This window comes from Diorhabda carinulata, chromosome 7 (assembly GCF_026250575.1).
Source record: "Diorhabda carinulata isolate Delta chromosome 7, icDioCari1.1, whole genome shotgun sequence".
NCBI classification, from domain to species: Eukaryota; Metazoa; Arthropoda; class Insecta; order Coleoptera; family Chrysomelidae; genus Diorhabda; species Diorhabda carinulata.
In genome coordinates this window covers 1,355,438-1,378,181 of record NC_079466.1, presented here as the reverse complement: position 1 = coordinate 1,378,181, position 22,744 = coordinate 1,355,438, and the positions used below count along the sequence as shown (strand labels likewise).

Genomic DNA, 22,744 nt, shown 5'->3' with positions numbered 1-22,744 from the left:
TTAGCCCAGATTATATTTTTGGCTTCACAGCATTGCTAATTCAGATTTTAAATGGATTTAAATGGGAATTAGATAAATTAGAATCTTCCTTCCAAAGCATCTCATCTTCATTCTCTTGAGAACTCTTCAGCAATACTTTTCTTCTTCGTAATTTACGAATATTCGTAGCAAAATTTCTTTACTTTTATCAATGTTGTAGTCCTTCGCGGATAGGTAATCATTTTCCAAAATAGGATGTTACAAATTGGAAGTTTCGCCATCTACTTCTGAGCAACCAAGTTGGAATTAATCCAATCTTAGTACACTGTTTACACGTGTTTTGATAAGCAAATTATCGTCTTCAGATACTGAAAGTGAACTATTGTTCAATTTTGCTAAATAATTGAACAATACTCCATGGAAATGTACTAAATTCAAGCTCTTCTTAACTTAAATAATGAGTGAGCACCATAAAATGTGATTTTCCTAAAATTCTGAAAGTTCTTTGATTCTTTCAGCTATTAGAATTCATTCGAAATTCTCTTTAAACTATTGAGTGAATTTTCATGTGGCATTTTACAAATGAATTAATTCAATAATTTGTAATATACAATATTTCACATTTTCTACTAGTATCGACCTGAATAAATGTGTTATTAAACGACGAAATGCTTTCGAATAGAATGCGTGTATTATGAGGGGAAAATAATCAAATGCCATATGCAGTTGTAGCATGCAGTATCGTTTGTACTCAAAGGTAACAAACAGCACTCGTGGGAAATTCCTAATTTTGAAAATATGGTGTTAAAAAAATCTATCGTTCTTTATGGCAACTATAGTTTGATATCGAGTACAATTAACGAGGCAAACAGGAACATGAATTAATTTCGGTGTCATTCACAAAAACGTTTGAACTAATTACTTTCCACTTTTAACTTTTTACCAATCGATCAGGTTCATTAGTTGGCCCGCATAGAGTTTTAGTAAAATATCAACAGCACATTATTATCATTATTTGGATTTTTTACAATGAGCTTCAATACTTGATAATATGGAAACGTTTTACTTATTTTCACCCTCCATAATAGAGACAAATCCTTGACATTAGTTTGACAATAAATGAAACCTAGACTAGATTTGCTTCAAAGTGCCAGTAAGTTTTTGGAATATGTTAAAAATAGCTGAGTAAATATGTAATAATTTATTGTTTATTAACTATACTTAGTTTCCATTTCGTTGTTGACCAATAACCTTTGAATGTGAAGGACATCAAATAGAGACGTGTTCAATTGAATCAATAGAAAATTTACTTCGAGACTGGGATTCGTGAGAGATTTTCTAGGCTCATATCCTGTGCCGTACCATACTTTGTAGTGAATTCTTTTCGAGATGGTAAATAGATGGTAAATAGCTCAACATTTTCAAATAAATACTTTTAGCAGATGTCGCCTTAAAACAGCAAGGGTTTGCGATCAGAGTGGACGAAGAAAAATCGGCCATTCAAAATGGAGAGTCAAAAAATTTGACCTACAAAAGATTTAACATATGTGTTTCCAACGAAAACCCGTGAGAAAAACCATTTCGTACTACAAATGATTAGCTGGTGGGTTTTTGTAGAACGATTCTCCATGCATCGAAAATAACTATTAGACGGGCGCAAAATCTCAATCCGGTGAGAGCTCAAAAATTGAATTGTAGAAGATTACTTCGACAAACTTAGTAAAGTCTAATTGGAGCTTAATTCCATGGATAAACCTGAAAGGATATAAAACATAGATAACAAAGGATGTAGATTAACTTTGCAGAATCAACAAAGTGTTCTGGCTTCGCTTGTCTGGCAAATGAGGCTCAAATTACACATATTCTGTAAAACTCTCCTACTTCTTTTCTAATTACGCAGAAGCTACATACGTTTAGCAATCCAGTTTTCACAAACTTCGACCTTTTGTTCATTAGAACAATTTTCTAGACTTCACTTTATATACTTACGCGCCCTGTTTGATAACGACAACAAAATGTGTCTCAAATTCTTCCACTGGTCCAATCACACGATAATTACTTGGCAGCAAAGCTAAGGGCTAAACCTTAAGAACGCATCTACTTCAAAGTTCAAGTATCTCTAACTGGTAATTGTAACGCCAAAGAGGATTTTCTCTTTGAAAGGAGTCTTAAGAAAAGAAAAATGTTTTCCAAGAGTGAAAGCTCGAGAGAATCGTCCACTGCCTCGGGCACTGAAAAACCGTGATTTTTATTACGGAAGACAACTGTAATACGGTTTCAAGACGTTTGAATATTTTATTCACCGGGAAGTTCTTTGTTTTTACATGGATTCAGGTGGATTGTATTTTCACTTAGATTTTTTGTTAAGTATGGAGCCAATGTTATCAGATATGCCAGTAAACACACGTGAGAGCAGATCAAAGAATGTTATTTTCTTCTATTTATAATTTAAACACCTTCGAAAATTCATGAAAAAAATGAATTTCCATTTTCTCTTGAGTGATTTTTTAATTGTTTTTTTTTTAATTTACAATAAACAACAATCATATTTGAAATATACTATCAAAGCTATACAAACAAGTTTTGGAAATCAGTTGAGAATAACAGCAATCATGAAAGTAGGAAGGGATAAAACAAGCACTTGGGCCATAGAGGGTAGCCTGAAGTATGGATAACTAATAACAAGATAAGGGAGCGTATCCGTCTTGATAAAATATTCGTATCTTGTGAAAAAAGTTTTCGTCTTTCAAATGTGTTACATCTAGTTAGTTCTAATAAAAATAACTTTAATATGAATTATAGATTTGGAAATCCAATCGTAAATTCCGTAAACAAATAATGGAATATCACCTAACCAAGAATTCTGAATCGAACATTAAATTTGTGGGTGTCGTAGATTTTGTAAATATGCTAGTTTATCTGTTAAATAACCCCAGAAGTTATTTGATAATTCAATAATTAATTTCAGTTCAGTTGAAGTAAAATTGTTTGTGTTTTCTTTGTTGAGCCAGGACCATCCTCGTATATATAAAAATATAGCGATAACTATATTGATATGATACAAGAACAATTACCCGGAAAAAAATTGAGAGATTTTATCTTTTAATAGTATTATTACGATATTTGAATTACAGTTACGGAATTTTAAACTCAACGGTTCGACCACTGCACTACAAATTAGAAATACGAAGAATTCTTTAATACATTAAATTGACACTCTTATATCCAATTGGCACTTTTCAGTTTTCAACTTATTATTCATTCTGATAGCATCACCTTATATCTGTTTGGCTATTTGTCTCGTTATTTTTACAGACTTCTGGAATACTGACTATTTTTACGCGGAGTTAACTTCGTAAAAATTTGGTACAATAAATTAATATTCCAAATTTGTTCCGCCAGAATTGTTAGACTTTTTCTTAAGAGATAGATAATTATCGCATATACATTCGTGTTGAAATCTTTCATGTAAATATAGCAATTGAAATTCAATGTTCGTGTTGAATCATTTAGAACAGGCGATACTTTTAATAGCTTACTTGAAGAAGTTATTGTTAGTGCGATACGGTAAAACCACCCTCTTTGAATTTTATTGATCAAATATCAATATCGCCTAACAATTTGAACGAAGACATAATAATAACCTAGGGAAAAAGAATTCCATTCGAAAGAACATTTGTTATTCCAAATCGATTACAAAATCAGGATATTTGTAATTTGGTACACGCTATGTTTATAGACGTACGGCAACATGGTAAACAGGGGTTTGAAAGGACGAAGTTGTGGAAATGATTTGAAGTTTTATGTACAAATAATCAAAATTAGTTTATTGTTAGTGAAGTATTTCAACCGATATTTGAATTTATCGATTGAGGATTTTATTGTATGTCAAAAAGTTGGAAGTTGAAAAATTATTCAAAGGATCAATTCACGTCATTAATTTTCGAAAATAATTTCTACTAAACGACCAATGAGGCTGTATCTAACAAAGCGCTATCTGGACGTTTAGATTTGGACTAGTTTATTACATACGACACATACAATGTTAGCCTCCAAGGCTCAGCATGAATCAGCAACTTCAGCTACATTTCCATAAGTCTAGATTTCCATAAGTTGATGCCTACGATTTGTTGAAACCATTTTTCACCCCAATATGAGATATGATCTGTGCTCACCGTAATCTGAACTTTGGCTCCATTTTGAAGGAATGAAATCCAATGGTGCCTCCAGTTCATATATTGTTCATGTTCATATATTCATCATGCTTTGTGGGTATGTGTGTGACACCATGAATGTCATAAATTCAGTTAACAGTCTGACTGAAAACTCTTACGTTTTTGGTATAATACTTTTCTTATTTCATTAATTAATTATAATAGCATATTAGTTATGTCTATTGTACCCCACTTCATTTCAGTTAGTTCAAACTATAAAAGACTTTCCTGTCAAACTACCTTTTTCTCCCTTGTATCTAGTGGAAATAATAATAAATCGCTTATTATATTTATTATGATATTTTTTGCTAACGTCGGTGGTTAATTTTTCTAATCTTCTAGCCTCGTTTTGTTCGTATAAGGCATACAAAGAAGCTTTCTTAATCATGACTTCTGTTTTTGGAAAATCGTATTTGTTTTTGCTTATTTCAGAAACAAAACGAATAAAGAATAGATCAGATTTCTTTTTGATTATAACTTGGAAATAGAAATTCAATTTTCGCATAGTTGTTCCCATTCATATCCTTCATTTTCAATTTAAAGCTGAGGTAGGAAAAGCAGTACTGCTGACTCTGATTATGGACTGTTTTGACCGCTGTTAGGCCTTGTATACATCGGCTACCAAATCATGATTGAAAACTGCTACTTATTCGCTCTGAGAAGCGTAGATGTTCTCTACTTACTTACTCACCAGAATTATACCAAATCCTATATTCAACATAATTGCAACGTTTTCTGATGTTATTGTTTTGGCCCGAAAAGTGATTTTTACCTTAATGTTGACACTGATAACCAGACCAAAGCAAAACTCGTTAAAAATAGTGTTGTTGCAGTTATTATATACTGAGGAATAAAATGATAGAACCTAAGCTTTTAATAATTATCGCGTTGGTTAGGCTACGCTAGGAAAAATTGCTTATTGGTACCCATGATCACATAGTAGTAACAGAAAAATATCTTATTTGGTTTTTCTCAAGAAAAGAATTTAATTCTCGTGATCTCAGATTGCTGCTTCCGGCTTTTCCAATAAAGATGAATTTGATCAACGTAGTAGAAAATATATAACACTTCGACAAACTTAATCAATGAAGAAACTACGTATGGAATATCAGCTGGAAAAGGAAAATTACTGATTTTTGGTTCCTATTATTCTTTCTAATAGGATAAAATAAAATATTACCATAAATGTTACTAGCTGGAAAGAAGAAACGAAAATTGTAGAGGATTGAAGTAAATAATAGGTCAGTAATTTCAGAAAACGGAGAGTAACGTACCAAGATCAAGCACTAGATCTTCAAAGTCTGACAAAAAGATTAATTTCTGCAAAACAAAGAAGGTATATTCATACCAGATACATGACTTCTTGATTGAATGTTTTTAGAGTTCACATTTATTCACAAGATTTCATAACTTTTATCTGTTTAAAAACCAATTTCCAATCAGAAGAGATAAAAAATCAAGACTGTATATATATTTATTTGAAGTAAGCTAAGATTTTTTAAAGAAATAAGCTGCAAACCCTTCCCTCTAAATATAAAGAATCAAATTTTCATCAATAGCGAAATAAGCCACTAATATGTTTATGTTCAAGTTTGTTTAAAATATTCTCTACAACTATGTTTTGATTTCGAATGAATTTCCTTATTAAAAAAGTTTGCTCCGTTCTTGAGTCTATATGACGAGAAACAGATGGGTTCAATACCCAATAAACTATTCAATAATGCGTATAAGCTGAAATTTTGGAACTTAACTAGCACAAGTGTGTGTAATGTTTGGGGTAAACCGTTATCTTTGCTGGGAATTTTAATGCACGCTATAACTGCAACCCTATTGCAGACACTAAACAAGTTTTGATGGTTATTCGAGAACAGTTAGCTGTATATATGTGGCGAACGGTATTAAATATGAAATATCTTCATTAAAAATAATTTTTCCACTAATTTATTCCAATTTTGAAACAGGCGGCGTAGAATTAAAAAAGTATTATATTTCCTTCATTCATTGTGGTAGAAATATATACTTTCAAGCAGAAAGCAGCAGATATATTCGATAATACACTTTAATATATTCACTATTCTTCGCGCGCTAAACCAAAATGAAAATTTTTATTGAATAAATATGAAACTGGTCCATATAATGAAAACTTTGTAACACTTTGACAAACTTAATCAATGAAGAAGCTACGTACAGAACAATTACTAACAAAGATAAAATGAAGCTTTGAAAGACTACCATATATGTCATTAATTGGAAAGAAAAACCGAAAATTATGGAGGGATAATCAGTAGTTTCAAAAAACGGAAATTAACGTACCAGTATAAAGTACTAAATCTTAGAAGCCTATCAAAGAAATCAATTCATCCCAAAGACATAACTTCTTGATCCATCCATCATCTTATATTCTCTACAGTATATTTGTATAACCTCATCTTTCGTGGAATAATTATTGTCGATTATTTGAACAAAATTTTGAGCTTCCTTCCGTCTTAGAATTTCCTAAACTGCCAACAAGTATTCCACAGAATTTATCTTTATCTTATATACTGGAAAATCAATTACGGCTATAGACTGTTATGATATTCTACCCATTGAAGTCTCGTCAAATTCATTGACTGAATAAATTTAATCTCCTATCTAAATTAAATACAACAGATATTCAGATTACTCAACAAATCCCAAAACAATCAAACTCTCAATCAATTGTTATTCCGTTGCTTATGGACATTGATTAGTTTGTTCTATTATAGAACCGAACTCAGTACTAAAGATTACAATCAAAAATAAAATACAGATATGAACAAACAAAAAAAGGAATCAAGCAATTGGAGAATATATTGAGAAGGGTAATAAAATGAAAAATAAATAATGATAATGCTCCGTATTTACAGTAAGTGAAACTAAAATACCTTCACTAATTTTTGATTTCTGCAAACTAGGGAGAGGTTTATACATCTGACTATCATATAATCGAAAAGTTAACCGTATGTAATTTCCAATATACTATTTCCAGTGAAACCAATATTTTTGATGCATTCAAAATAAGCTGCTACATCAATATAACATACTCAGAATTTATCTACAAGTAGACACAGTCAGAAAATGTTTCTAGGTACTCTATTTCTAATCATACTTTTATAGACTTACAACAAGTCTGTAAGTTCTTTCGAAAGACTACTGGTCTCAATCATACTAATTATTCTAATAGATTCATCCGTAGTAAATCATGAATATTATTGTGGCAATAATAATATTCTTCGCTAGTTTCTGAACTGACTTAGCTGATTACTTAGCAAAAAGGCGGGATAATGTCAAACTTTTGAGTATATATACTTACATTACTGCAGGCTTTCGAGACCTCGAACAAGCTATTCTTTTCAAATGGTTAATCAACTGCTTTAGAGCTCTTGTCCACAAGTCGCGAAAAAACCTTACATAAGTTCCCAAGAAGCCATCAAGTCATTATTATAAGTAAGTGAAAGAACACGGGAAAATCGAAACAATTTATATCTTACTTCACCAACTGGACTCAGTAAGCTAAGAAGAGTCACTGGATAGTATCTGATCAACATCGGATAAACTTATGACAGCTACTAAAAATTCATGACATTAACAATGCGATGTAAATAGAAATACAAATTTCTCTCAATTATTGCAATGAAAATTCAATTACGTGTAATGCAAAACGCCAATGATGTAAAAAAGTGTACTATAATAAAAACGCGTTCATTCTATTGAAACTGTTTGAAAAATCTGAGAAAATCATTCGAAATTCAGCCAAGCATTCAATAGCACACCAACTTGAAGTCGAATTATCACAGCTGCATTATTTCAATGTGATTCACCTCTGAAGGTCTTCTAAATGTTTGGTTTTAATCATTATCACTATTCTTCTTCACTTCCTTCGTTCCTTTGTTACTTCTCTCCACCTAATCGTTGATACCTCATCTATATCCCACTTGAGTTTTTTAATCTCTGAGTGTACTTTCTTTCCTCACGTTCTCTTTCTTCCAGTACCGTTCTCGCAATTATCTGCTGTTACATTCTAGCAATGTTCCCCAACCATATTGCTTTTTATGCTCTAACTATTTGTCTTATTTTCAGATTCTTGTACATCATTATTCCTTGTTTGTTTGTAAGTCGTCATACTTTATAACAAATATTATCCTAAGAATTGTCCTTTCCCATATTCCCAGTTTATTTGGTTTCTTCTACATAATTTTTTGATGCTTATAGACCTGCTGGTCTTACAATAGTATCAAACGTTCTGATTTAGACTGCGTTTTGAATTGATTTTGAAAATAAAAATTGTCTTAGGTTTCTGTCACATAGTATATAATAACACTAAAATCGAAGTTATTCCATACATATGGACCGCATTGTCTAAAATAACTACTCAAATCGCAAAAATTAGCGAACACTCAATAACCGACTGTCTTAATGTTTTTATTAAGACAAAACAACCTCAATAATTATCTAAAATAAAGTATTTGGCAATCAATGTAATAGTCTCTGAACGACTAACCAAACTATAACCAATTATTAGATTAGTCGCTAATCACCCCAGATACAAATAAATAAAAATTTTCAGCAAATTGTAATTTTGCGTATCGAGTGGAGAGAATGATACTATTGAGGAAAATTCACCTGTCACAACAAAGTGATTTTAGACTGAAAATGTTACCATATGATATATGATATTGTTCTAGATTCTATCTTTCATCTAATTCTATATTGAGCTATATTTGAATTAATTGATAAAATATATTCCTATAACGTACAATATTTGGCATATTTCAGTCTATTTTTAATAAAAAAATATATCGAATACCAGCAATAGTATGAAAATACCAAGCTTGGTTTATCTATTCGAAATATGACAGTTTGGCAAACGTCAATGAATGATTTGTTTGAAACTAGTGCAGAAGTTTTGATGTTGCTTCAGGATTCACTTTGGAATCAAATACAATCCGCCAGCTTTGAACTTTACTATGTTCAATCGAAACCAGCTCAGTCTAATAATAATAATGTAGCCTTCCACTGAGAGAATCAAAATTTAGATGTATTTGTTATTTCTAAACTTATGGCAATGGACGTAATTGGCTACTAAATATTTTTAGTTCGCACTAGGATAGTAATTTAGTTGGAAACCGAATAATTTAGTAAGGAAACGTGTCTAAATTTGTCGATTTAGTTTGAAATATCAACACTTTCGATGAAACGAACAAACAACATATACAACGGAATCTGTCAAAAGTATCACCAATTTTTTTACCTCCTCCAAAATAAGACTTTAGGTATTTCTGGAATGATCATATCATTGGCGTCAAATATCTTTTCGCCAAGCCACATATTTCGTTTAGAAACAAAACCTAATCACTATGGATTTGACAATTTGGCAATTTGGTAACCTAATATTGATATGATAAAAAAACTATATTTTCACCATATGTGGGGGTTTTTGATTCGATTCCTCGTACCCACTTATTTGGTATATTTATCAACGTTCATCGTTCAACTAAGAATTCCCAGGATAGCCAATGTTGATTTTCAACCATGCATTCCAAAAAACGTTGTTTATTGGCTGCCAAATTCACCTTGGTTCGATACACAATGTTTACTGAAGTTTTATCTCTGATCTCTTGTACTTAACCCACCTTACGTCCAAACATTCCCACTAAGTTGTCACACGATTAAATTTGCGGTCGATCGTGAGCAAACGTGGTACTCATGTTGCTGAAAAGTTTCGGACACCCAAGTGGTCTCAAAAAATTGAAACTTTCTAGCCATGAGCTCCCATAATCTACTTCAATCAACGATAGACAAATATTTTCAAACTATGTCGCACGTTCTTGACAGGAGTCAATTGACAGTGCCTTTTCACAGAAATAGAGTTGCTCTTTCAATAAAAAAGTGGGTAATTCGTATAATTATGTAGGAATATATTCAGCATGAATTATTGTGGCATTGAGGAAGCCATTTGCATACATGGATTTGAAGTCTACTGATTATAACTGGCTTTAGCCAGAATTGAACTTACCATAATTATAGTTAGCTTTTCATATCCTAAAATATTTTCCATTTTATAGGCATTGAAGTTTATAATAACATCATTTCTATTAGAATAAGATTTATTTCCTGTTTATTTATTTAGTTATCCCTCCTCTAAAACCGATGCCTCCATATCTAACACCAACTCGTTGAAAGAAAAGTATTGTTTTATGAGATATTCATCGTGAATACTTTTTTGGTTTCCAAAGAAGTAACTGGGAAAGAGAAAATTCGAGAAAACAAATCTAACAGCCCGAATTTCAATAGCTCACCTTGAATTTGAATTAGGGTTGATAGAAATAATAACAGAATACATTCAGCATTTATGAATTCCAATTCTTATTTGAATGTTAAGTAGAATGGAGTGGAGCATGGTGTTTTGGAAGTTCTTAACGTCGTTGTAGGAATTTATTATGATCTTAAGTGAAAACATAACATAGTCGTATTATTCGAATCAGTGACACTTTAAATTAGATAAGTTTCGTTAGAAGGGAGGCACGCGTGAATAATTTCAATATTGTTGAATGCCTTCAGATATTTCAATGTGTTGTTTTAATTAATCGATATTTTCATTATATTGTTAGCTCCTGCTGACCTGCATCGTTTTCTTAGATAATTACCAAGAATGAATTTTACTAGGATAATTATAATATAAAATCTCCTATTAGGCGTAAATTATGACACTAGATGTCCATTTAACCCATCTTGACTTTATCTAGGAGGTAGGTGCTATTGAGAATGACTCTGTTTAGTCTCTGTTTAATCTAAGAAGAACATTTAACTCATTATACTGTATAAGGACTGATAATCTGTTTACCATTGGGCTTTAGTACAAATTTTAGAGTATCACTGTTTTAACAAATTCTGAAATAAATTTGAAAAGTATTTATTTGACAGAGAAAATATGCTCTTGTTTGTTTGTTTGTTGTTTGAACCTAACGTTAACTATGAAAACAATTTTGGATGTGAAGAATGGTATGAAAAAACCAGAGAGATCCTGAACACCCTTTATTAGAAATCTAGGATTAACAATAGATTTTTCAGATTATTCCTCCTCATACCAAGAATTGAATTCTGAATGTTTTTCAAACTTATTATTTTCACATTTTCGTTATCATTTATTGATGACAGCCATATAGGTAATTTTACTTGTATTTAACGTTACTTTCCATAAATTCCTCCAAGTTCTTAATTAATACCCTGGAAGAACCAAACAGTCGTGAAATAGTGGAAGAGCTTTATTCATCTATCGAAATTCAAAGATAATCTCTAAATGACAAGTCTTCGACATTGTATCTCACAAATTCTCCCTAATAAAGGACAACCGGAGGCCCTGAGAGCGAAGAAGAGAACCCAGAAACGTAGATAGCGTTCAATAAATTAGGATTCAGGTCCACGGAACACAACTAAATCTCGATAATCCAGCAAAAGTTATATTGACCTTAAGTAATCCGTCCTCACTGCCATTTTCCCACTGAGAAGCTGTGCGAAGCACGTTTTCTTAGTTTATGCAACGGTTATATTGGTGTTGGTGTCGTCTATCACCGACGCCATCTCTTGATAAATTTCGGTTTCCAGCTAGAGAAAGTGGTTGGATTAATCTAGGACCAATTTTATCTCACGCAATTCACAATTTGTGGGAAGATAAGTAGGAAAGAAAATGTGCATAGAATTAATTACGCATTCCTCGGTATTTCCGAAATTTGAATATGGAAGTTGTACCTATAGCAGAAAACTGAATCAACATCAATATTTTGGTTAAATAAACATATTTTCTCATCCAACCTCAATCTTTGATATATTTATTAGGTTGATGATATTCTTTTATTTGGTATAAGATAATTGCGTGAATTTCATTTGAAATTGCTTCAATTAATTCATCTTGTTGATTTGAAGGTTTATCTACACTAAGGTACAATACTTTAAAAATAGATTATGATAAGTTATGTTTTCAATAATCACGCTTTTTTAATTCTAATTTATTCAAACGATTTTCGACAGTGAGGTGAATGTATAACGTTTCTTACTTCACTCCAAGTACCCTGAACTACTCCCCAACTTTTTTAATAGACACTAAGACTTATAACACTTATATAATTCTCAAAAGATTAATTTACTTCTATATACAGTTTACTTTTCTTACTTTCTTCCTCTCTAATAAACAAGTCCCTATTTATACTAAAAAAAGATGATTTCTTGATAATTCAAGCTTAGAAACTAAGGAAACAAATGCCTTCTTAGGAATTAATATTATGAAAACAAAATAAAAAAATTGCCTCTGTGAATCATTAATAAAAAAACATTTGACCATATTTCCGAGACCCGCCGCATCCGCCAAACTTCAAACTCTTCCATAATAACCGAACAGGGCCGGTTCACCGTCCATGGACGAGATCGTAACCATATAAAAAAGATACTCGTCACTACAACAAGGTTTTTATATTTTATAAAATATCAAGATAGTCACTGTCATTTATTTTTGATAAATATCATAAAATGGTATTGTCAGTGGACTTGTCTTGAATATGGTATGAAATATTCCCTTTTCAATATCAAACATTGATCCGTAATTTGTGAAATATGGCATAGATTTCAATAGTGACAGTATACTAGAAGAAAGAGAAATGTTTTAGACAAGTTTTAACAATAAGAGTTTATCCTGTGAAAGATTAGTATAAAAATTAATATATCACATCCGCTTTGAGCTTTAATACTGTTAACTTCAATAAATAAGAACATTACAATATAATAAAATGTCGAATATTCTTTTCGAGTACAGATCGAATCAATAGTTGGTAGGAAAACCCGAAGCGAGAAACGCATTTCCATAATATGTATTCAAATAACACGCTATGAAAATTTGAAATACTTTGAGCTGAATAAATTGGAGAAATTGTTTAATTCCAACCATAAGAACGAATGCATTCCTCAGCAGGTGTTGAAAGACATCAAATGTAATAATAATTACTCCATATGTTTCTGTATTTCTAACAAGAAGTACATAAAAAGGTACAGAATTTGCTTTTACACACTGTTTCTTGTTTCAATACTTCAAACTTCACTTCATGAATTATTCAACAGATTTTCGCACACATATTGAGGACAGATCAAATTAGAATAATTCCATTATTTCTGCAAATCTTACAAGGTTAGCATGTAACTAAATATTTGGAGAAAAATTTTAAAGATTAAATACGTCAAAAATTTTGCACAGATTTCAAGAATAATTAATAAATAATAATAATCTTCAAGTAACATTCATGTTGTAGATGATCTACAAATTAAAATAGTTATGCAAATTGTAAACGACAAATTATAAATCGAGCATTCAATATTATTAAAAAATAAATTTTAATCAGATGAGACCTTGAATCCAAACCATTCATCAACAGAAAAATATCAAAGGATATTTCTCAAGGAAAAACTCTGATTTTCTTTATTGTCAGATCACGCATTCTAAAATGAATATATTGAGTAATAAACATCATTTGATAACAGTTTGTTATCATGTTCAATATATCCTTTATCAATAAATTGTGACTTTTGACCTATATAGAACTTAACCATCCAAATAAAGTATTTGTCCTTATCCCTATCGAATAATCGGTTCTCTAAATAGCTAAACGTTATATAAAGATATTTTTTCGGCACACTAACTAGCCAACCTTAAACTCGTTGGGAAGGCAGATAAAAAAATTTCCTATAAAAAAACATTGTGTGTGGCGTTTTTTATCAAGTTGGTGATCCCAATAAAAATAAAAGTATATATTCAGTCGAATGTATCCTTTAATAATAGAAACAAACGAGTGTTAGTAGTTTTGAATACGAAAATATATTTTACTAGGGAAAGAACCACATTTAAATATTTCTCCATTGAAAGTCGAAAGAAATTCCAACGAAAACACATATAAAGAAAACCCCAGATTACCCTAAAGCTGTCAAAGGACGTGGAATCGGGAAATATTTTGGTACTTTGGTGCAAATAACATTCCATGACTTGCTGTAAAAACATCCATTACTATCTAAGAATGTGTTATGGGAACAAACTGATTTTTATAACAATAAAGCATAGACGTGGATATAAGATTTGGATAGATAGTGATTGACAATTACATAATACAGCTCTACAGCTTTTTCTGTGCTAGATATCTTTACAAATTTTTATGTTTTCAAGTGCACATATCACGAATGTATTATCGGCTCAATAGTCATAATATTTATTTTACCTGTAATCATTAGACTTTTGTGTTACGATATTTAAGAACTCAAATACAGGTTGTCGTGGTAATAATTTGAAGGAGTGGCATATGAAACTCATGTTGATATTTCTACGTAATTTCACAATAGTTCCATGTAACGTAACTCGTGAAAATGTCTATGCCGCATTTATGTAAGAACGAGAAAATATTTACACATGTAAAAAGTGAGGTTATGGGTTCACAAGAAACAATGGATAAAGAAAATGTTCTCGATAGAAGAGGGTCACAGAAGCTAATGTGTCCCCTGTAGTCAAATACCTTAGGATTATTCGAAGCTTTAATGTAGCTGGTAATGCATCTCTAATAATAGTATCTTTCTTGCTGATCTCAACCTTCCCAAGAATATTATTAAATATAGCCCAGTCTATGCGCATATAATTCAAAAACCAAGAAGGATCTTCTGGTTGTAACGTGCACACAATTTATTTCTCTGTTGCCATTGCCTCACCCAGAATTTTTTCCATAATTTTTCTTCTTTTTGTGCATTTCATTCATTAATAATTGAATTTAACACTCGTGCAGCCGACTTAATCATTTTATGTACCAGTTGAACCTCTAGCTGAAGTATAACAATCCTCAATATCAGCCATCTGAAGAAGATTTTTAGGTACAGGACCAGATACGATTCCAGTAATAAGAGGAAGTAGTAACAGATCCACTTACCAGTTACCTTGCATGGTAGTGTGTGAGGTTGACAAATCTTGTTACCCCAGTAACCTCTACGGACAGGTACTACAGATAACTTAGCCAAAATAATAGCAACTCTGATAGCTGTACCAGCTTCTTTACTGCACTTTACATCCAAACCGATATGACCTTCACTGTCTCCAATAGCAACAAAAGCTTTGAATCGAGTACGTTGACCGGCACGAGTTTGTTTCTGTACTGGCATGATTTTCAATACCTCGTCATTTAGGTAGAGCCCAATAAAATCATCAATGATTTCAAATTCCTTAATGGGCAATGGAAACAAATAGATTTCTTCGAGTGATCGCATTTTTCCATATTTCGCTAAACGTCGTAACTTATTGACTGGTACACATTCTTTTTGGTCTCCCTCTCCACGGCCACGTCCGCGTCCACGACCTCTAACGCGACCTCTTGTGCCTCCTCGGCTACCACAGCGCCCACTACCATCGAAACCACCACGGAATCCACCACGTCCACCGGCTGGAACCGCGTCCACCATTGTTCACTTCCTTCTTCTTCGACGTCATTACTTTTAGTACATTTAGTACAAAACTCATTTGAATACATATACACTATAACCACTAACAATGTGATACCTCCATGACTTCATGCATCATGAAATCATAATGTCGTATGACAACTCGATCTTTATCAAATGATATCAATTATTTTAAGTTATGAACTTCTTAAAATTGAAAAATCTCGTGAACTTGATTTATAGGAAAAATGTTCACGATATTAGAGATAGAGATAATGGAGAAGTTTTTATACATGTTTCCAAAGTACCCGATTATCTCTAACAAACAACTGAATTGAGGCTTGATTCAATCGATTTTGAAATTAATTATTCGATTCTCCTCTTGACATATCAAATTACTCGGAATTTCTCTGCGAAATGATGCACAAGTTTCGTCAACCTCACATCCATATAATAACAATTTTCGTCATAAATCGAAATTCCACATAGTAATGGATTGATTGTGCCTCCTACTATCCTTTCCTAATTGTACGACCAATGAAACTCATTTTCCCTAATATCCTCACATCAGGTCGACGAACGTGATTTCTAATGACGAAACTGGTGACGAAATTAGCAAATTACACTTAACTTGATCCGATGAAGGGGAAATGAAGTTCGAAATTTGATAAATACAAAAAAAATAAACAATTTTATGGAAAAATACGTAACTAAATACAGCTTTTAATCGAAATACGAGTAGCCTGAAAATTGGATGAAACATAAAACTGGAAACAAAAGTTCAAAGTTAATTAGAGCAATGAATAACCAGACAAACGAAATTATGGCACTGCTATAATATTCTATATGATTATAAAACCTTAGATAGAAATCTAATTGGAATTATTCGGCAGCAATTGAGGTTTGGGGTAACATGGAATTTTAGGTTCTGATATCTTACTTGTAAGCCTCAAAAATTGAGATTTAGCCTTACTTAATTGAAAAAAATGGTTGAACAGCAAAATTGTGTGTTAATTGATGAGAGATTCTCAATACAGCCAATATCAATCATAAATTTTAATACCAAGCAATGTTCCATACTAGAGTCAAAAATCCGACTATTTAGCATAGTACAATCAATGCAGTTGAAAAAAAAAAGTGTTAATTGTAAGTTTATCCCATATATCACCATTTGTATCAAAATTATTATCTAGGTTCTACTCATCCTCTATTTCAACATCTACCCTGTGCTGAGTTCAAACAGCTAAAACCATTATTATGATAGTTATCATTGGAAAATTATATCGAAATTGTTTTTGAATAACCAGGAAATAAAATCGATTGTATGAAAGCTCATTTTCAGTTTCTATTCACTCTTTACTTTAAAGTTAGGTCTATGTCCAGGGTCGCTTTTGATTTCTTGGTGATCGATAGAAGTCATCTTTGAATGTATTAAGCTTTTCTGCAAATAGTAAATATAGATAATTTTATTAATATAAAAAATAAATATGAATAATCAATATTTCTCCTCACTCTGGTCTTCCTCTCTGACTCTTTTTCTTTCCAGTAACACTTCAATTGGGCCTAAAATATCACCACTATATGTATTCATCAATACAGTAATTTATATGTTCTAATTTCTACAAAAATGTGATTTTGATTTCTTTACCATAAATGGCTGTCCTTCTAAAAAGCATTTAGTGGGTTTTTATATAAGCTCATCTAGAAAAATGTTTTCCAGATCTGACTTTCAAGAAGCTTTATGCTAAAAGGGATCAAAAAAGGTATTTTGCGCGAACGTTCGTGGCACTTCAAACTGCCATATCTTGTTCAATTCTCTCCCTACAAACAAATTTTCCAAAAAAAACCTATAATTTGATACTATACAAAATTTTGCGCATCACTAATAGATTTTCAGATATTCTATTTTTCACTACCAAAAACATTTATAAAAACCAAAGATAATAAGTTTTTTACTTGGCGTTTTCATAAGTTTTCCCGAAAACTGATTCTTGCTTATTGTACGAAGAAACTTCCTATTTTGGCGTTAGAAAATAAAATTCAACTTTCAACAAGCAATAGTTCCTTTAGTATTGGGTATATCATAAATATACGATTATTTATATCAGCTGAAGCTTTGCTTTTCACGGATTCTTCGGTTTAATTAATGTTGTTCAATTATTCGTGGAAAACCATCTGAAACGTGTTTTTTGCCAGAAAACCTACAATTTCTCTATGGAATGATTCGATTTAGGTACTCAGTTTTGATGAAAAACTGCTCACCTCCTAGAAGGGGTAACATCCAGCCCCCGGCACACGGTAGACTTTGACGTAGAGGTAGGTACGTAGAAGTAGTGCCTACATCCAAATTTTTATGGGAGTCATTGCTATATGGGATATATACACGAGAAATGGGTTATTGACTGGACTAGCGAGAGTCTTAAATTACTTGACAAGAAAAAACTACTGGAAATCGTTCGTCTACGCACTAACATTCATTATAAATGAAACTCATCAAGATCGAAATGTCAAAGACAGCAACATAGTTGTTACGTAAAAGCTGTTATCACAACACTAAAAACTGACGCTGCACACGTTTATTTCAAATGAAATTCATTTATAATATTTTCGAATTCCAACTAATTCACATGTTTTGTTCACCACGAATTCGTTTCAGAGGGTTAATAAGGAGTTATACTTATTCCCGAATTTTTTCTTATTTTTAGAACATTAGACCAAAAAATTCTTCTTGGAAACTCGCCATTAGTTTAATATTAACGCGAAAAAATCACCAAAGGAAGGAAATCCATCCCAGCAAAGAGTTACAACAAATATAATGAAAATTGTATAAGGAGATGTCTTGATTTTATTGACTCTAAAGGAACTTACTTAATTATTAGGACCAAAATATGTAAAAATGTTTTTTATTGGTCAGTGCATGTCAAATTTGATCATACGGTATAACTTATGTAGTTGTAACACCAATTTATCAATACGATACTATATATGTTGTAACTACATCAATTTGATCCGCTGAAATAATTGTACAATTAATAAAATACAGTCAAACTAATAATAATAATAATAATAATAATAATACTAATTGTATTGAAATTGATACATAATCGTTTGCTAGGCGCGCTTATTAATTATGTGATTCAGTTATTAGTGATAATAATTTGCATTGAAGAAGTTGATTATAGTTAGTAGTAGGTAGTTTGATGGATGATTATGTTAATAGATCAAAACATCCCTTAATAACATGCCAGTAAGTATGGTATGCACAATAAATTTCTCAAACACATATCATTAATATGGCTTGTCAGACCAAACTTCAATGTATAACCATCAATCACGACATCATATAACAAGTTAAGTAAAAACCACTAAGTCTATTCAACAATAATTTCTATTAGAACCACTTCCTAAGATACCTGAAATTAACACCGATAAAGTGTAGGAAGGTATCGTTTGATATTTGGTTTATTAAAGCAACAAAGCTGCGCAGCAACAAAATCCCATTTGCATAAATTTGTTAAGTAAATATTTGATTATTTGATATCGTAAATGGAACGGGAAAGTTTCAACAACCGTCATTAGGATTGTAGAGGGTTTTATTATGAGATTCTCGTTTCAGTAATATACTGATTCCATTAGGATCATCACATTTATAAGATAGTTGGACAAAGGGAACGAAAAGGGAACAAAAAATAAAAATTTAACGTAACTTTTATTGTCCTGGAAATACATTACAGTATAACGAATCATATCAGAATTACCAAAAGTGTATACAGCTTTTTAAGTTACGAGTACTTACATTTATTTTACTTACGCTGTATGTATATTCTATCTATAAAATCATCTACGAGATCTCACTATTATTCTGGAAATTACAGTTCATTTTATGGAATATTTAAAAAGGGTATTTTCTTGAAATACGCCAGAATCAATTAATTCAGCATTTTCTCGATGTACTTGGATGGAACATCTCATTTCTCTTACGAGTTCATTTGAATTTGATATGAAATACCATTCTTCATAAAAATTGGAGATATTAATCAATCGAAAGTCGGTGAGGGATATTGATGACGTGAATGTAGATAATTTTTAGAGTGGATGTGTGATCGATAGCCTTCTGGCATTCCGAAATTACCATCATTCAAACATATAAAGTTAAGAATCTTAAAAAGTCCTACGAAAATAACATTGATACGAAGGTACTACTTAAAAACAAATATTTATTATTGGATATGGCTTTATTGTATTTCAAAATATTCTCGGTTAAGATCGTTACCTTTTTGCATGCGTTTGAACGTTTGACTATACAAAAACGTTTTTGTTTTAATTAATATATTAGAGCTCCCATTGTCGTGATGGAGAATGGTTCTGCGATTGGTTTACCCGACTTTTTTGAACAAATGCTGTTGTATCATTCATAATTGACCGTCCTACGTTGCTCTAATGAAACGATGGCGACTCCAGCAAACAATTTCATCGCTTTCCAGTAATAAGGCTCTAACGTTATACTTTTCCCAGGCAAAATCCATATTTCTCAAAGTGGTCCATAAAAGTTTTTTAGTTATCAACGGAACACTGTCATCCTGGCCAAGCTTCTTTAAAATCTTATCTAGGGTAGATATTTCTTTTTTAAAATGAAAAGAGTGAACTTTTCTTCGATATACACTTTTGGTTAGGTTAGGTTTTACTGCCTGGAGTTTTCTTGGGAGGTTCCACTTGGCCTGCTATCTTTCTCCCCCGCAATAATTTGAAAATGTTGGATTTTTGAACTCCAGCCATTCTTCGGGAACATCGGGCGACAGTTTCTTGTAGGTACAGTAAATTTCGGATAATCTTATTTTATGCAATCGTTAAACTAAACAAATATACTTAAAAACATCTAAAAATTTAGGGTAAAACACAATTGCCCTTATGGCGCATGGTTAAGCCGAATCTGAAATAGGGTTGGAATTAGGCAGAGGCACTAATAGAAGGTAAAACGGTACCTGTTAAACGCAAAACGTGACTGTATAATCTACTACCTAAGTAATCCCTACACAATATTTCGATATTGACACTTTAGGCCAGAAAACATACTTTTCTTAATTCTCTTACGTAATTACTTGAAATTTTAATATTACAAACAATATTATTTCGAGACCTACACCTATGGCCGACACCGAAATTGAGCCGAACTGGACGGAATTCCCCATTTTATTACTCTATACCTTTCTGACATAAACTATAATAATATGGACTAGATTTTCCAAAAAAATAAATCCATTATAATAAGATAAATATGGGAATAATGGATAAGTTTTTGAATATAACAACCAACTTATGGTAAATACCTTATTATAACAAAATCAACTAAGCTTAAGTCTTATTTCTATATAATTTGATAATAGACTGTTTGTTTTTCTTTCAGGTTTCTTGGATGCGTAAACGGGACCTACATATACTTACATCTGGGATACATACGTATACAGGGGATGCACGATTCAGTGTACGCCATCCAGAACACAGTGACGATTGGGATTTACGGGTGGATTACGTTCAAAAACGGGACGGAGGAGTATACGAATGTCAAGTGAATACGGAACCGAAGATTAATTTGGCAATTATGCTGAACGTCGACGGTGAGTTGTAGAAATTTAATAAGTGTCGATATTTAGAATGAATGATTTTTAATTAATAATATTCATTGAACATATCTGTGTCGAATATTATCAAAAAAAAAATGATTATTAACAAAGATACAAGGTCAGAAAATACAATATGAACGACAGCAGATGTAACGTAAGAAGTATATCTCAAGATGTTCTTTTCATATGTAATGTGAATATGTGCATTTCCTAAACAACTTGGGTTTCGTTCAACAACTACTTTGAGAATAATATTTTTGTCTAATGAGAATTTTATTATGTGAGAACCATCAGTTGAAGGGATAAGATGCAATTACTTTCAAGTGATACGGATAACTTTGAGGTCGCCGTTACGTTTCCAATCGTCAGACAACAGGCGGTATAGTTGTTATACTTATTTAGGTGTCGCCTGGTATCACCTCTCGTCTTTGAACAGATTGAGAAGGTGTCGCCCATAGTAGCCCATGTTTCGGTGTGACCCGGTGTGCTTTTTAACAATGTCGAAACACTTGATTGCAAAAGGTAGCTGATGGACAATCTATGTAGAATGCTATTATCGCTGATTACAATTACAAGTTTGTTACCGTCCCTTAAACAATTGAGCGGAAAAGCTTATCTGAAGACAAAAGTTGCAGAAAACAGTCAACGATACCTATATGAAGCATGAACAAATGCCATATGACATGAAATATGTTTTTGGAAACAACAATCACAAGTATCTTTCTGAAGAAGAAATAAGTACCGATGTAGAGGTTTCTGGTAGCACTGACGCCGGCTCCGACAGGTACATATCCAATGGTCGTACATTACTGTTCGCTTTTCCCAAAATCAATAGGAATCACCTTGATTTCAGTATTGGTATCATACTCCTCCTCTTTTTTTGTTGTTCTTTTGTTGCGAAAAAAGCATATGTTTATATTCCTGAGAGGCAATGATTTTTTCATTCAACTTCCCATCAAAATAGATTGGCATCTTTTAGGTTAGTTTTCGGTCTAAATTTCTCTTGATTCTTGATAAAATAGAATCAAATTTTTAAACAGATATCTGCATATATTTTGAAAATCTTCCAAAACGGCTTCTAAGTTTCGATAGATAAGATGAAATTTGCTATAATCATAACACACTTGGTTAATAGGGTGACCACTCTACTTTCTATTTCTCCTCATCCACCTTTTAATTTTAAAATTGCTAGACACTTTCAAAACAACTCAAAATTGACGTTATGTATTGGCAAGGCTCAGGGACTCCACCATCTTAAAAGCTCTTAAGTTATTCCAAGCCTGCCTCAACAGCCATCTAGTATGTGCTCCAAAGGGCACACGAATACCATCATCAAACTAATGCTACCATCAGAGGGAGTTATATCATTGCTCACACCAAATGTTACACTAAATTGTCTGAAAATACTGAATACACTGTTTACACCACCACTACACCAACACTCACAATTACACT

The 22,744-nt window shown here is 32.0% G+C and overlaps 1 protein-coding gene and 1 pseudogene across 1 annotated transcript in view; one reads left to right on the top strand and one right to left on the bottom strand.

Annotated features, from left to right (window-relative positions):
- The window catches only part of LOC130896315 (lachesin-like), a 435,638-nt gene that overhangs the window by 375,407 nt on the left and 37,487 nt on the right, over positions 1-22,744 (top strand). The window contains exon 4 of the mRNA XM_057804322.1: positions 21,073-21,283. Within this exon, the coding sequence (XP_057660305.1) occupies positions 21,073-21,283 (211 nt within the window). The remainder of the gene's footprint in view (positions 1-21,072; positions 21,284-22,744) is intronic.
- LOC130896316 (40S ribosomal protein S2-like) lies at positions 15,037-15,689 on the bottom strand (annotated as a pseudogene).